Genomic DNA, 15,749 nt, shown 5'->3' on the forward strand with positions numbered 1-15,749 from the left:
TACTGCCTTTCACATGGCAGCAGAGTATGGGTCAGGGTATAGCCTGTGTCTCTCTTAAAGCCTGTTCAGTGCTCTGGGTTTGAGGACTCATGCTGAGGGCTCTCAGCTTGGCTCTGCTCCCTAAATACCATACTTTGAAGATATGTCTTATTTTTGCATAGAAGAGAAATGGAGCTGTATATGCTTGGAAACTGGCAAAATGTTTTCCTTTGTATGATGCCTCTCCTTCCCTCCAGTTACATGTCTGGAATGTCATTGCCATGGTGCAAATGACGACTTGGGTGGCACTTGTACAGGGTGGGTTTTCACTTCAGGTGTGGCTGTTCACGTCAACGTGATGCATCAAGCCTGTTCAAACAGGGATCTGTATTAAGAAGCAAATACCTGGTTTATTCATTTACATAATTTAACATCCACAAATGTGTACCTCTCAGTAATCAGTTTCACAGTATAATTGCAAATCAAATCTTGATGGCAAAGTATTCTTTTGAGACAGAGCCTCAAGCTGTCCCCCTGGGTAGAATGCCATGGCATCACAGCTCACAGCAACCTCCAACTCCTGGGCTCAAGCGAGTCTCCTGCCTCCGCCTCCCAAGTAGCTGGGACCACAGGCGCCCGCCACAACACCCGACTATTTTTTGGTTGCAGCCGTCGTTGTTGTTTTGGTGGGCCTGGGCTGGATTCGAACCCGCCACCTTACGTGTATGTGGCTGGCGCCTTAGCCACTTGAGCCACAGGCGCCGAGCCGGCAAAAACACTCCTTTGAATAAAAAAAAAAATACATCTTGCCTGCATTTTTCATAAAAGTACTTATATTCATGCCTTTTGCAAACTATCATGTTAGTCTTAGATAATAAGTTTAATAAGCTCTTTGGCTGAAATCAGTCATAGGTCTGCAGTCAGATCAGCTGCTAATGGTACAGTTTAGCAGACAGCTCTGAGAGCCCTCCAGAGTGACGGGGAGAGCAAGTGTGGTTCTATCAGTTTCACTGTCTGACATTCAGAGTGACAGCTGACTCTCTGGGATAAGTAACTGCCGCTCATCCTGCTGCTGCTGGGAAACGGTACTAACCACTCGGTGACTGATCTGTGAGGGTGGGACGAAGGTTCTGTCCCACGTCACTTCTCATTGCACCTTGTGGAGGTGGACTGAATGAAGGTCATGACACGCAGAGGAAATGCACTGCGTGTGATTTAACTGTAGTGCTTTCTCTGAATGTTTTCATTTCTTGGGTTGCCATGTTCATGTACTCTGGAGAAGAAAAATTTCTTAGTGAGGACTAGGCAGAACCTAAAACTAAGACAAAATGTACTTAAATGTCTGTGCTCCTGGCTTATGAAAGTCTAGGACGTCAACCCCAATGGTGCTGTAACACTGAAGCAAATGCCTTTAGGTAGCCCTGCCTTTTTTGAGCTTATTTTGGTTTTGTATATTTAATAAAGACTGTAACACATGCTTCCTTGTGTAGTTTATGGGTCATGGTTGAGTCTGTGTGTCAGTTTCAAATGCCCTAACTCTGGTTTGTCTCTGTGCGAGCCCCGTTCCCCCCCCCCCGCCCTGTTTTTGAGGGTATCACACAAGGGAGGCAGAGAAAGGGCTTTTCCTGGAGTGTTGGGATTAACACATTACTTGTTACTTAACTGGAATATTATTTCAGTAGTGACTTCTCAGGTTTCTCGTTTGTGAAGTAATTGATATTTTCCCTTATACTCAGTATTAAAGTAGTTAAGCATTTTAAATGTAGAAGACTTAATTAGCCCTGTGGAACTCATGATATGCGTGCACTTTGAAAATTCAGTAGACCATTAAGGGATTTGATTAACCCATGCCAGTATTTTTCTCCATTTTCCTAATATTCATGAATAAGCTATATATTTGTAATGGGTGAAAGTTAATACAGATACTCCTTGAATTATGTTGGGTTATAAATCCACCATAAATTGAAAGTGCATTTTAATACCAAATATCATAGCTTAGCCTAGCAGCCTAACTTAAATATACTAAGAAGACTGAATTAGCCCCCAGTTTGGCAAAATCATCTAATACGAAGCCTATTTTATAATAAAGTGTTGAATATCTCATGAAATTTATTGATACTACACTGAAAGTGAAGACCAATGAAAGGGGTACTTGAAGTATAATTCCTACCGAATGCCCATTATGTTCACACCATCAGAAAGTTAAAAAAAAAAAATGCTAAGTTGGCTGGGCACTGTGGCTATACCTATAATCCCAGCACTCTGGGAGCTCAGGAGTTGGAGACCAGCCTGAGCAAGAGTGAGACCCTGTCTCTACTTAAAATAGAAAAACTAGCTGGGTGTTGTGGCGGACACCTGTATTTCCAGCTACTCGGGAGCCTGAGGCAGGAGGGTTGCTTGAGCCTAAGAGTTTGAGGTTGCTATGAGCTGTGATGCAACAGCACTCTACCCAGGGTGACAGAGCATGACTCTGTCTCAAAAATAAAAAAGTATGCTTGGGTACTTACACTGGTTTTCTACTGATTATGTCAAATGCCACCTAGTAGTAGTTAAAAATAGTAAAATGAAGCATTTTTTTGTTTACTGCATCTTTGCTTCTTTCAACATTATCACCAGGTAAAAAATAGTAAAGCAGCCAGTACATTTCTAAAAGGAAAATTGTATACCAATTTTTCTGTGCCTCTGCTATAAAAGATGAAAGAGATACCATGAATTTTGTCAATAAAGCTTTAGGAATATCTGCACGTATACATTTACATTCCAGTTGGCAACACTAGTAATTTCATTTTAATACAAATTATGCGAGAGAACTCTTAAATTTCAGACATGGTCATATATATGCCGTTTGAGCTTCTTTATCTTGAAATAGATCTTGATAACGAATCCCTTGATACCAGATGTGCAGCTAATTTGTCCCGAAACTCGTGAAGATAATTGTATTGCTGAAAAAAGTAAAGATGCATTGAAATACATTGTAGACAACTAGTTACCAAAGTGGGTTGCGAGGGAATCAAAAAAATGTTTGCTAAGAACAATTCTACATCCTTTTGGGTGAGGAAGTATTTATGCCCTGGGTAAATTGGATTTTTTTTCAATAAAGCTTCTTATAACGTGAAAAGTTATTTCTCTAAAAATCTCTAAAAGCAGAAATGCAGATGAGTATTTTATAAGGCCGTGATCCTTTATCTCTTTATACTTGTAGGGCCAGATAACATTAGAAACAGTTCACAGTGGCACTTGTGCTGGTGTCTCCTCACTGGGGTCAAGGGGGCAGGAGGAGAGGGCACTTCCTGGAGCAGTTAATAGTATGTTCACTTTGAAATTTATAGAAGCCCCAGTCTTCTGCTATTTGTGGTGACATCCATTTGGAATAAATTTCATAGTATTTATTTCACTTAACAGTTAGGTGAAATAAAAGTCTGAAATAATTTATTTGGAGTTTTAACAGCTTCCCAGAGGATATTCTTACTGTGCTAACGGTCTCGTGCTGTGTCCCTCCTGAGAAGCTGAACCACACTGCCTCATGCCAGGGAGGGCAGCGCAGTCTGTGGACTGCTGCTCATACCTGACAATTCACACTCTTGGGAGCTCAATTCTCCGCGGTGTTAAGGGTGTAAAACGTATGTACTTGGCCTTGCATCTTGTCTTGTCTCAAAGAGCAGAGGACTCTTTTGGGATGTGTTTTCAGCATCTATACAGGGAAATGAATCCTGTATGGATTATCTGGTGAGTGACCTTATTTAAACCCGAAGATTCAGGTTGCTTGGTGGATTTATCAGTAACTAGAATGATTTGCTCTCACGTGGCCCTGGATTGGGTCTGTACCCCAGGGAAGCTGGACTTGGGCCCCGGGAGCTGCCTAAAGGCCGGGACTCGGTACCTGCTCCTCACAGTGGCACCGACTCAGGGGGCAGCTCGGGAAAGGCAGCTCAGCTTCTCCATCTACACAGGGAGCCCTGCGGAGCCTTTTCAGTGAGATGATCACCACACACCACCACAGCTGGGGACCCACGTGTGGGGAGGGGACACAGCACTGCCTTGTATTCTTTGTAGCTATCTTTATCCAGGGTTCTGGGGAGGTAACCGCATCTGCCTTACGTCTTTTTGGTTAAAACTTTACCTAAGAAACTCCCAAGCTTATTGTAAACATCGCACTGTTCCCCAACAGAATGGGGCAGAAACTAAGCAGTATTTCAGCGGTTCTCCACCCGTGGGTCGCCTAAAACCATCCTGCATATCAGATATTTACATTATGATTCATAACAGTAGCAAAGTTATAGTTATGAAGTAGCAACGAAATAATTTTATGGTTGGGCGTCACCACAGCATGAGGAACTGTATTAAAGGGTTGCAGCATTAGGAAGGTTGAGAACCACTGCAGTAGTTTTCTCTTCCGGGAAGTTCACACTGGTTATTTTGTTTGAAATACCGTGCTTCTGCAGATGTCTAAAACATTAAAAGCATAAGTGGTATTTGAGTAACAGAGCTTCGGCGTTCCACCCCACTGCCCTGTTCACCTTGATGGTCTGTATGGCCCCGGACCCCCTCACATCCCGCAGGCTGTCGATGGCTTGCTGTGGGGACACCGTGTCAGACAGGTACAGCAGGAGACAAGCTGCGACTGATGGGACGGGACAGAGAAACAACATGTTAAATAATAGGGTCAGACACTGTACATTTAAATAGACTTCTGTTGATGCAGGAGATTCAGTTGAGTACAGTTGTTCCAAATGAATTAAAACACAGACTTTTAATGCACTTTAGACGTTAAATTATGATCTGAAATGACTGTGGTTGTCATTTTGTTATTTTTACAGTTATACTGAGATAATATTTACACACTGTGCAGGTCATCCATTTAATGTGTCCAATTCAGTGATCTTTAGCACATCCAAAATATCTGTGTGACCACCAATTTCAGAACATGTTCATCACCTCTAAAATAAACTCTGCACCTTTACGATTGTCCCCGTTACTCTGCCGAGCCCTACCCTGGCAGCCACTGATCTTCCTGCCTCCGCTGACTTGCCTGCTGTGGACACTCAGCAGGTGGAAACAGCCCATTGGTGTCCCCTCTGACCCTCCCTTAGCCTCCTGTCTGGGTTCATCCAGGCTGCAGTGTGAACCGGAATGTCCTTGTATGACCAACCCATATCCGCTTGGGGCCCCATCATGCTCATCCTCCATCAGCTGATGGACATTTGTGTCCAAGCCATGGGACTCTGTGTTTTCATTTGGGAGGTGTCAGCCTTGGAGTGGAATCGCAGGGTCATACAGTGACCGTGTTTGAGCACCCACTGCCGACTGTTTTCCAAAGCAGCTGCACCGTCTCACATCCCCACCAACAGTGTGTGAGGGCTTCTGTGTCTACAGGTCCTTGTCAATATTTATTTTTCAGGGAGTAATAGCCGTCCTAATGGGTGTCAAGAGGTATCTGTTGTGGTTCTGATTTGCATTTCTTGATGACTGAGGGGTTGGGCATCTTTTCAAATGCTTATTGGTCATTTGTATATTTTGTTTGGAGAAAGGTTTATTCAGGCCCTTTGCCCATTTTTAAATTGGGTTGTCTTTTTATTCCTTGAGCTGTTAAGAGTTCTTTATAGGTTCTGGACACAGGTCCTCTTACCAGATCCGTGGCTTGTAAGTATTTCCCCATTCTGTGGGTTATCTTTTCATTTTGACAGTGTTGTCTGGAGCAGTTCTCCATTTTGATGCTGCCCAGTACCGAAAGGAGCGACTGTTACTCCAGTGCGGCATTTCAGGAGCTGTTCTTGTTTTTCCCAGCACATTTACAAATATTTTAAAGTTAACATCCAGTAATTAACTTTGGTTTTCATACTGTGTTACAAGTAACTGTCAGTATATGGGGCGATACATGGGGAGGACATTAAAAAAAAACCCCAAGAATTCAGGGACTTGTAAATGATGTTATACAAAATTCTCCAGGACGATGCTGAAAATCCCTCCCACTCCCATGCAAGCTTTTTAGGGAACACCAAGTTTAGGGCCTTAAATAATCCTTTGAATCTCAGCAAAGTTAAACCATGTTTTGTTTCATTTTAATACAAAGTGAGCATATGCCCCAGAAACAGGAGTTTCCCTACCTTGAGGTTAAAAACATTAATAAAGAAAATATATTTCTTACCGAGACAGGATCTGCCGAGTCCTCCGTAACAGCTGAAAGGAAAACACAGTTGAGAGGTTTGTCCCCCCTCACCCACCCCAGAGACTTGCTCTCTCTGCCTTTTACGCATCATTCTCATTAGCACAGCTAATGCCTTGCACACAATGATTTATTAATATTTTTGAATTAACCTAGAGGAAAGTGGCTGATTCCTTTGTTGGGAGGGATTCTGAACACCTCCGAGGGTCAAGGTAGGCAAGTTTTTCTTTTTTTCTGCAGTTTTTGGGCGGGGCTGGGTTTGAACCCGCCACCTCTGGCATATGGGGCCAGCACCTTACCCCCTTGAGCCACAGGTGCCGTCCTAGGCAAGGTTTTTTTAGTGACCTCTCTAGACCCCAGGATCTACCTATGGGAAATGGAGCATGTAACTCAATTGAGAGAAATCAGGCTATTTTTACCATATGCCACTTTATTTTCCTCTAAATAAAACCTGAATGGTTACAGGGCAAATGCTATTTATATACTCTTCTAGTACCCTAGAGGTCTGGAACATGGGTCTGAGTCTGGGTCCTGAATTCTTACCTGTCTCTTCATGGACATGTAAAGCTAAGCAAGTTATTTAATCTCCCTGGACACACCACAGTGAGGATGAGCGCTGAAGGGCCTGGGCCAGAGTTTGGCACAGTACTGAGCAGATGAATGCTAGCTGCTATTATCTAGCGTGGTGAAGAGATTAGCAGTTTTCCTGAAAAGTGAATTAACCCTCAACAGCAAACAATTCACTGAAATCAATTTTCAAAGATTCAAAAAAAATGCATTCCATGCTTCCTGTTATGTAGAGGGTATTCTACTGGACCTGATGAGTGCGATGACTTGTCACCAACACTCATCAGGGTGTTGTAGACAAAGCTGGCACTGACCTCTGGCATCACTGGTGAACTTGCTGTCTACAGAGCATCCTAGCCCCAGCCCTGGTCTAGATCGGGACCCAGCCTGGAAGGTGGGGGCGGCCTGCAGGGCTCCTGCGGGATCAGCCCTGCTCCATACTTCTTGCTACTTTCACTCTTATGTTTAGTGGATTTGCACTCATCTTTTAAAACCCAGCTCAAATTTTCATTTCCTAAAATGCCCGGTCTCCGTGTCAGTCTCACCACTCACATGGTGGGTCAGCGAGGGCTCCGGTGGGTGCACACTGCACCTCCCTTATTGGCATGCTGTGTGGCACATGGCAGGCGTTAAGGTTAAATTATGCCCCAGAAGCCATGCTGCAGCCCTTACCCCAGCACTTGAGGACGTAGCCTTACTTGGGAGTAGGGTCTTTTCACATATATTTAAGTGAAGATGAATTAGGGTGGCCCTGTGCCTATGACATTAGTGTCCTCACAAGAGGAAAACACCCTATGATGGCACAGAGATGGGCAAATCATGTGATGAGAGGCAAAGCCAGGACAGACCTAGGTGCAAGCATAGACGCCAGGCACAACTGGCCACACCAGAGGCCAGAGAGGCGTGGAAGGCCACACAGACAGCCTCTGAGGGCATGTGGCCGGCCACCCCTGGGTTTGGACTTGCAGCTCCCTGACCTGGAGGGAGAAGACATTTCTGTTGTTTTAAGCTTCCTGGTCTGTGGCACTCTGCTTCGTGCCCAAGGAAACCATGTAACACACCAAGCTAGAGGTGTTCACTGAGGTCTTACAGGACTGCAGGTCCCAGGCGGCAGCAGCAGGCAGCTCCTGCCCTGCCCACATGTGAGGTGTAAGCTCTATCGCTGTCCAGCAGTGTGGGCCTCAACGTTGGGCAGGGTGGGTACAGAACTGTCCAGGCACTGCAGGACACCTTGGAAAGCTCTAGGACAATGAGGAATTCCAGTCATCAGAGGCTTTATCTTATGGGAACCTGAACCCGTGCCAGGCGCCATGTCTGAGTGGCCTGTGTGTACTTGGCTCATGTCAGGGCGTCTGGGTTGCCTCCACCTGCTGGAGCAGGATTTGTTAAGGGCACTTCACTAAACTCAGCTAGTTTGATCTCTGCAACTTTTCAGTACAGGCCACTTTAAAAAATTTCTTTGAGGGGCAGCGCCTGTGGCTCAAAGGAGTAGGGCACTGGCCCCATATGCGGGAGGTGGCAGGTTCAAACCTAGCCCTGGCCAGAAACTGCAAAAAAAAAAAAAAAATTTCTTCGAGAAAAAAATCTCAGAAAGAGGCCCCAAACTAGAAGATATTTTTCATACATCTATCTAATAATATTTTACCTCTGAATATTTGGCATAGACAACTGTGTCTATTTGAAATTTTGCTTTTACAAATAGTACTAGATGACAGATTACTCTTCACTAGAGAAAGTTTTGAGGTGCGTGTCCCTGCAGACCTTGTGCTAGTTGGTTTCGTCAGAGCTGGCACTGTTGGCATGAAGCCCGGGGCTTGCTCTGTCACTCGGGGCTCTGGGACTGCACGGCTGTTTGGTGTAGTTTGTACACTGCTAGCTCAAAGCAATGACTGCAGGCTTTTGAGGAGTCCGACCATTTAATACGTTACCTTGTTCAGAGAGGATGAAGCAGCCCGTTAGGATGTAAGATGCGCAGGAGGCAGTGAAGGCCTAGAGCTGCTCTCCTGTGAGACCCGCCACTTGTCACCACAGCCTGGGTCTCACCTTCGCTGTGTCACCAGCTCCTGCCCACTGCTGCTCTCACCTTCTGTGCTCTGAGCTACTATTCCTTCCTGCCTCATTTCCCCCCTTCCCTAACCCATTTTATTCTGTTTTAAACTCTCATACCAACAGCTTGTGCTTTTATAGTCCTTGATAAATAATGAGCGTCCCTCTTTCACTCTGGTAGCAAATCCATATCATTAAGTATAATTGTCACATCTTATTTTAAGACCGCTCATTGCTTATGAGTGACCTTTTTGCTGCTAATTTTGAACACTTGCCCCTGAAAGCAACTGAGCCATCTGACGGGCTGACTGTGGAAAGAGTGGCGGCCTTTTTTTTTTTGGTGGTAGTGATGGGGAAGATGGGGAAGATGCTAAATTTCTATGAAAAAAGGAAAGAAAAAAAGCCCCTGTAACCTTGTAAACAATTCCAAATCTACTCATTGATCGTCACAGATATTTGGGGGCTTCCTCTGTGCCAGGCACTGTGCTAGTGCTTCCCACACATTATCTTTTAATCCTCGTGACAAATCATGAGGTGGGTAATAATGGAGAGGGCTGCAACAATTTGGGAATCACTTTGACGGGAGGACCTCACTGGTGTGGGGGAGGAGAACATACTGTATCAGGGTCTTGCGGCCGTTTTTAAGGCAGACTGCCAGCTCCTCCAGCACCTCGCAGCAGCTGGCTATGTCAGGAGTCCCTCCGTCTGGGATCGGGTGGTGATGGGTGGTGATTCCGTGCTGCTGGTACAAGTCCAAGAGGTTTGGGACTCTGTATTTTGACAGTTCTCCTCTGGTGCAGAAAACAAATATGTCTTGTATGCCATAGCTCTTTAGTTCTTCTGCCAAAAGACCAATATACACACAGACATGCACACAGAAAACATTATCAATTTAAATCCAGTCAAGAGGGAGAATGGTGAGTTATATTTCTTAAGCCCAATTAAACACAGGGATAATTTATAAATTTGATGTGCCTATTGACATCTGAAATGAAAGGTGATTAGAATTAAACTTAACTTTATAAGTCAAAGGATTTTTATGGAATGAATTTCAAGATGAGTCAATTGATGTTCTTGTAAAAAAAAAAAAAAAAAATATATATATATATATATATTTGGAGGCAGAGTCTTACTCTGTCGCCCAAGCTAGAGTGCCGGAAGTCATCATAGCTCACAGCAACCTCAGACTCCTGAGCTCAAGGAACCCTCCTGTCTTGGCCTCCCAGATTGCCAGAATTATAGGCATGAGCAGGTGTCCTCAAACTATGGCCCCGTGGACCACATGCGGCCCGCCTAGGACATTTATCCGGCCCACTGGGTGTTTTTGCTGCCACTGCCTGTCCTGCTTAGCAGCCAACTCGTCCCGGGGCCCGCAGTCTGGCCCTCCAACAGTTTGAGGGACAGTGAACTGGCCCCCTGTTTAAAAAGTTTGAGGACCCCTGCATGAGTCACTGTGCCTGGTCACAAAAAGGTTTTGCAATAAATACTACAGTAAAATAAATCTAAATACACTCAATATTTAAAAATAAACTCTTAAGAAGGAATGATAACACATCTTTTTTCTTTTTCTCACAAAACCAACCATGTTTGCTACTCTGTGATTGTGCTGTTTGATTTGCTTTAAGTATTTACACAGAGCCTCCAGCACAGCCCCGGTGGCCGCGCTGTCCTGTTTGCCCTCCGGTCTGCACTGCTCCACACACTGTCTTTAATTTTATGGACCAGGTCTCTGGAAGATAAAGCACTAACTGTCTGACATTTACCTGACTTCGCTATTTTCACCATAATGATATGAATCAAGATGTATTACTACAGCCATTCTATACAAGGGAACATCTTTATGGCAATCGTTGCTACAGAGCATTTGGTTCCAATAAATAATTCTGGCTGATCTAAGCCACCCTCTGCCCTCCGCCCACCTCTGTCTTCCAAATCCAAAGACAGTTATTAAGTGCAGGGTCCCCTTCCTCGTGGAGCTAGTGCAACGGAGACGCTCTGAGCGTGAGACCCTTGGGACTGCAGAGGCTACGCAGTCAGTCTCAGTAGTTACTTTTATGCTTAAAACCTGTTGAAATGATAATATTTAGAATATGTTAGGTTAAATAAAATATATTATTAAAATTAATACCACTCTTCTTTCCTTTCTAATGTGGTAGATAGAAGATGGTTACACGTGGCTTCTGCTTGGGGGTCTCACTGTGTTTCTACTGGATGGTGGTGCTCCACACCAAACTATTACAGTTTTGTGCTCATAAAAGAATTTAACCTGTAGTTAACATACTTAACCGTTTTTAATAGAGTAGGTAATTTTCTCTGTTCTTGTGCACACTAGATGGTTTCTAAGCTTTCCTAGAAAGGACTGCAGAGGCACTGTGGGGACGGCGGCAGGGAGGTTCTGGGCCCTCCCATCAGACACTTTGGTGTGTTGTATATGTCAGATTCCATCTGATATTTCAGTGCAGAAAAGGTTTGGAGAAAAATTGGAAACCCCTTTAATAGAAGATACTAAATGAATATGGCATTCCAAAATGTACGAGACTGGTCTTGAACCAATGATTTAAACTGTATATAATTTGGTGGGTGTGTTTAAAACAGAAATACCTTATAAATACTTCAAGGGTCATCTATCTATTAGCTTCTTTAAGTTTTTTTTGGTAGGCGAGGAATAAATTTTAAAAAGTACAAGGCTGAGGTGGGTGGATTGCCTAAGCTCATGAGTTCAAGATCAGCCTGAGCCAGAGTGAGACCTCATTTCTAAAAAAATAGTTTGGAATCTACTGTGGCGGGCACCTGTAGTCCCAGATACTTGAAAGGCTGAGGCAAGAGAATCGCTTAAGCCCAAGAGTTGGAGGTTGCTGGGAGCTGTGATGCCACTGCACTCTACTGAGGGCACAAGAGTGAGACTCTCTCTCAAAAAAAATTTTTTTTTTCTTTAAAAAATAAAAAGTGCATTAACAAACTAATAAACTAGAATAACCAGGAAAAGATTTTAGGATATCAAACATCTGTACTGGTCAGAATCAAGCAACATAGACATTTTTTATTTTGTGTATTAGAAGGATGTTGGGCTCAGTGCCCATAGCACAGAGGTTATGGTGCCAGCCACATACACCAAGACTGGTGGGTTCAAACTCGGCCCAGGCCAGCTAAATAACAATGACAACTGCAACAAAAAATGGCCAGACATAGTGGGGGGCGCCTGTGGTCCCAGCTACTTGGGACACAGGCAAGAGAATTGCTTAAGCCCAAGAGGTGAAGGTTGTTGTGAGCTGTGTTGCCACGACACTCTACTGATGGGGGCATAGTGAGACTCTGTCTCAAAAAAAAAAGGATATTGGTAGGATGAGTAGGCTTGGGAGGGATATTCCAGGTCAAGCAGAATAAAATATTTTGAAAATCCACATTTGTTAGTGTCATGCTCTATTATATAAATTCCAAATTGGGGCTAATTATCCTGATTAGACTTGAGGCTACAGTGGTGTGAACATCCTTGGGCATGTTAGGATCTGTTCTTACCTGCCTTTCCCACCTAAAACCAAGATGCTGGCTTTCTCAATTTGCTACCCAGGATGGAAATATCACTGCTACCTCGAGGTTCCCAGCTCAAGCTTAATTTCTACAATAGTCAGGTCTGCAAGGAACAGCATGTTCAAAGACCTGGGCAGTGCAGTGCGTCAGTTCTGTTTACACCTTTCTCCCGAGTTCTGCAGTTAACCTCGGCACAGTCTGTTACAACAACAACAGTGTAAAGCGATGCCCTGTGTAGGTAAGCTGTGAGTCCCTGGTGCCCTGCACAAATCCCTCTTCACATTTTAGAAAGAATCTGTAGTTGGAAAGGTCACAAAATATTGAACATTTATTAGTATATTGAAAAAGAGATTGGTATTTTGAGGAAGAGATTTTTAGTATTATTTTTTAAAAAACCTAGCAGTGTGGGTGTCTCATATCACACCTACCTGTATCTTTTTGGATATTTCTTCTAGTATCTTTAAATTTACAACCTGTGAGTAGTAATAAGGCAAGCAAAAAAGGTCAGTGTGGTCACATGTAACAAGCACATTTCAACACTTAGAGCGTTCCTTTAGAAAGCCATTCTGTACCATTTATAATGTTTCAATCCCATTTGAATGGGAAGTTCAATTTCTTATATTTTTAGAAATGTAATTACAGGGATTCATCCTAATCGAGGATTCTTTATTCATGTCTTTTCTGTAACAAGTACCTGGCCTGCTTGTGGTAAGTAGTCCCCAGCCTCACTTGTAACCCAGGGTTTAAGTTTTATTTATTTTTATTTTTTCTGAGACAAAGTCTCACATTGTTACCCTCAGTAGAGTGCCATGGTGTCACAGCTCACAGCAACCTCAACTCTTGTGCGCAAGGGATTCTCTTGCCTCAGCCTCCTGAGTAGCTGGGACTACATTCAGTTTTATTAAGGTGGGTAAATCAGGGATGTGAAGCGGGGGTCACAGATGGCTTCTGAAAGCGGGTTCCCTTTCCTGCTCTGATTGTGCAGTACAGGGAACGATGGCTGTGAGCAGAGGAAGCCGGCCGCAGCATTGCTTACCTGGGAGAGCACATAGGCCCAGAAACTGAGAACAGTTCACCCTGGACAGAGGTAGCCTAAAAGGGAAAAAAATTATCACGTTCAGTTTCATTTTTTACAAAGTTATCAATGGAAATTCAATCTAACCAACACGGGTGCTTGCCACTGAATCAGGGAGTTTTATAGTTGTCACAAAACAAAAATTCATAGTTAAGATATCAATGTGCTAGTCACAAAAAGGCCTAAAATGACTGAGCAATTTAAAACGGAGACCTACTTGCTTTGCTACTATTTAAGTCCTTATAACAGCAAGTTAAATTAAGTTTACCTTAAAGACCCTGATGCCTAGATCATCAACATGTAGTGTCTGGTATACTTAAGTTATTCTGCAGCACGTTACCCGAGCTATTGTATATTAGTAACTTTAGGAAAATAAGCTAGAAAATGACCATCTGACAATTTTATTCCCAGCATTTATTTACATTACTATTTTAAGATTTTTTGGTAGGACTTTCTTAAAAGATATAATTTCATATGTTACCTATTCTTTGTGGTAATGGACTTTGGTTAAAGTGAAATAATTTTAAGAAACCATATTCCTCTGTTCTCTGTACTTGAGAACAGAGGTTCACCTTGTCTGCAAGCCAAAAGATGAATTTAAAGGAAAACAGGAGGCATCATATAAATACCACCCAACTCTAAAAATTAGAAGGGGAAAAGAAAGGTGATGCCGTGTGATGGGGGCAGAGCACATGCAGGGACAGCACTTGGTGCTCTTCCTTCCTCCGACGGTGGGGACAGTGCTTTCTCCAGGAGAAAGATCACGGCATCTGCAGAAATGGGAGAAAGAATTTGATTGCTGGTTGTACAGAATCTGGCATGACCACAAAGTCACTTGCCAAGATTGGGAAGTTGATTTTATATAGAAACTTGTTTGTTACTTTATCTATGTGGCTTTTTTCTTAAACAGAGTCTGCTAACCGATGCATTACTGTGACAAGGACCTCTAAGTATTACCTAGGATTTGACTTAATGATAAGTGACTGAATATCTTATATGTTGTACACTTTTCTTTTGTCACACAAGAATAAGTAGATTTTCATACTAAATGGGAGCTCATTTCAATCCTACATCTTCTCCTTACTAACTTGCTTCTACTAAGGTTTTCTCAGTATATAAAAGACCAAAAAGAAAAAAAAAGGCCTTATTCTGTATCATTGATAGTAAATGAATCATGGAGTTAGAAGCTTAGAATTATATAATCAGTAAAAGTGAGTCAATATTTTCAATATGTGAACTATAGTCTACTAAGATTACTATTAATATCAAGTATCTTAGCTCCTCATTGATCAGAAAGGCCAACATACCATGATATCTGAATTGGAGTCTGTTCATCTTCAATCGGCTCTTCATCTGATGAGTCAAACTCACTTGCTTGTATTGAAATAGGCTTCAAAAGAAATAAGTCATGTTAAATAACTATAAAGAATATTTACATGTAGCTTTAGATAGCCAATCTTTGCTTAAATACACACTGCTCTCATATTGCAATTTATTCATTCATCAATTCAGAATATGAGATCAGTAATATCAATTCCTAATGGCTGCCATTTATATCCTGTTAATAATTACAGCACTGCATCGTGGAGGGTTGGACAGGGAACCAAGAGACCTGCCTTCAGGTCTTGGCTCTGCCACTTATTGTATCATCTCCAATAAGCCACTTCAGTTTACTCTGCATCACAGGTCTCCTCAACTGTAAAGCGAAGAGATTTATTCATTCACAAAAATTCTGTGGATACCTTCATTTGTCTATGGATGCAAAAGATCAATAAGACAAGCAGTTTTCCCCTGTAGGGGACAAGTGCTAAGACAGAAGCTGAGACTCCACCTGCAGAGTAGAGTGATGCTTAAGGAGTTAGGCTTCATTGCTGGTATCTGAAGGAAAAGCAGCTGGTTTCTCTGTAGACAGGTTGGAAGTTAAGAAAATTAACTTTTCTTAAAGGAGAAAAGGGGAAAGGGCTTGTGTATTCAGGAACTGTGTTATCAAAACAGAGATGGAGCTAGAGAAGTTTAGCTTCATCTTAACTTTACTCCATTTCTCAAAAACAATCCCAAGACAGTCTGGTAGTTGGGTGGGGGGAATATAGGTGAACTAACCTTCTTTGCAACTTTTTGAATCACTGGACTGAAGAGATTGAAATGGACTTTAGATTTAAGTCGGAGCTCAGGCTCGGTGCCTGTAGCTTGGTGGCTAGCGTGCCAGCCACATACGCCGGAGCTGGTGAGTTAGAATCCAGCCTGGGCCTGCCAAACGACGACGACTTCATCTTAAAAATAGCCGGGCATGGTGGAGGATACCTGTAGTCTCAGCTACTTGGGAGGCTGAGGCAAGAGAATTGCTTAAGCCCAAGAGTTTGAGGTTGCTGTGAGCTGTGATGTCACGGCACT

General features: G+C 43.1%; 1 protein-coding gene across 5 annotated transcripts in view; it reads right to left on the bottom strand.

The window, feature by feature from the left end:
- Positions 1-2,578: 2,578 nt before the first annotated feature.
- CDKN3 (cyclin dependent kinase inhibitor 3) overlaps positions 2,579-15,749 on the bottom strand; it is a 14,721-nt gene continuing 1,550 nt past the window's right edge. Inside the window, exons 2-8 of one of the 5 annotated variants that reach the window (XM_023514472.1) lie at positions 14,666-14,748; positions 13,320-13,375; positions 12,712-12,756; positions 9,373-9,592; positions 6,125-6,156; positions 4,497-4,600; positions 2,579-2,921 (exon numbers count right to left, since the gene is read on the bottom strand). In XM_023514472.1, coding sequence (XP_023370240.1) covers positions 2,835-2,921; positions 4,497-4,600; positions 6,125-6,156; positions 9,373-9,592; positions 12,712-12,756; positions 13,320-13,375; positions 14,666-14,748 — 627 coding nt within the window. In that variant the 3' untranslated portion in view covers positions 2,579-2,834. Of the gene's footprint in view, positions 2,922-4,496; positions 4,601-5,605; positions 5,750-6,124; positions 6,157-9,372; positions 9,596-12,711; positions 12,757-13,319; positions 14,129-14,665; positions 14,749-15,749 lie in introns of those variants that run through there. The other 4 variants (XM_003792128.2, XM_023514474.1, XM_023514475.1 and 1 more) reach the window with 4 other exon arrangements.

This window comes from Otolemur garnettii, unplaced genomic scaffold (assembly GCF_000181295.1).
Source record: "Otolemur garnettii isolate 467f Iridium unplaced genomic scaffold, OtoGar3 scaffold00054, whole genome shotgun sequence".
In the NCBI taxonomy this organism is placed as follows: domain Eukaryota; kingdom Metazoa; phylum Chordata; class Mammalia; order Primates; family Galagidae; genus Otolemur; species Otolemur garnettii.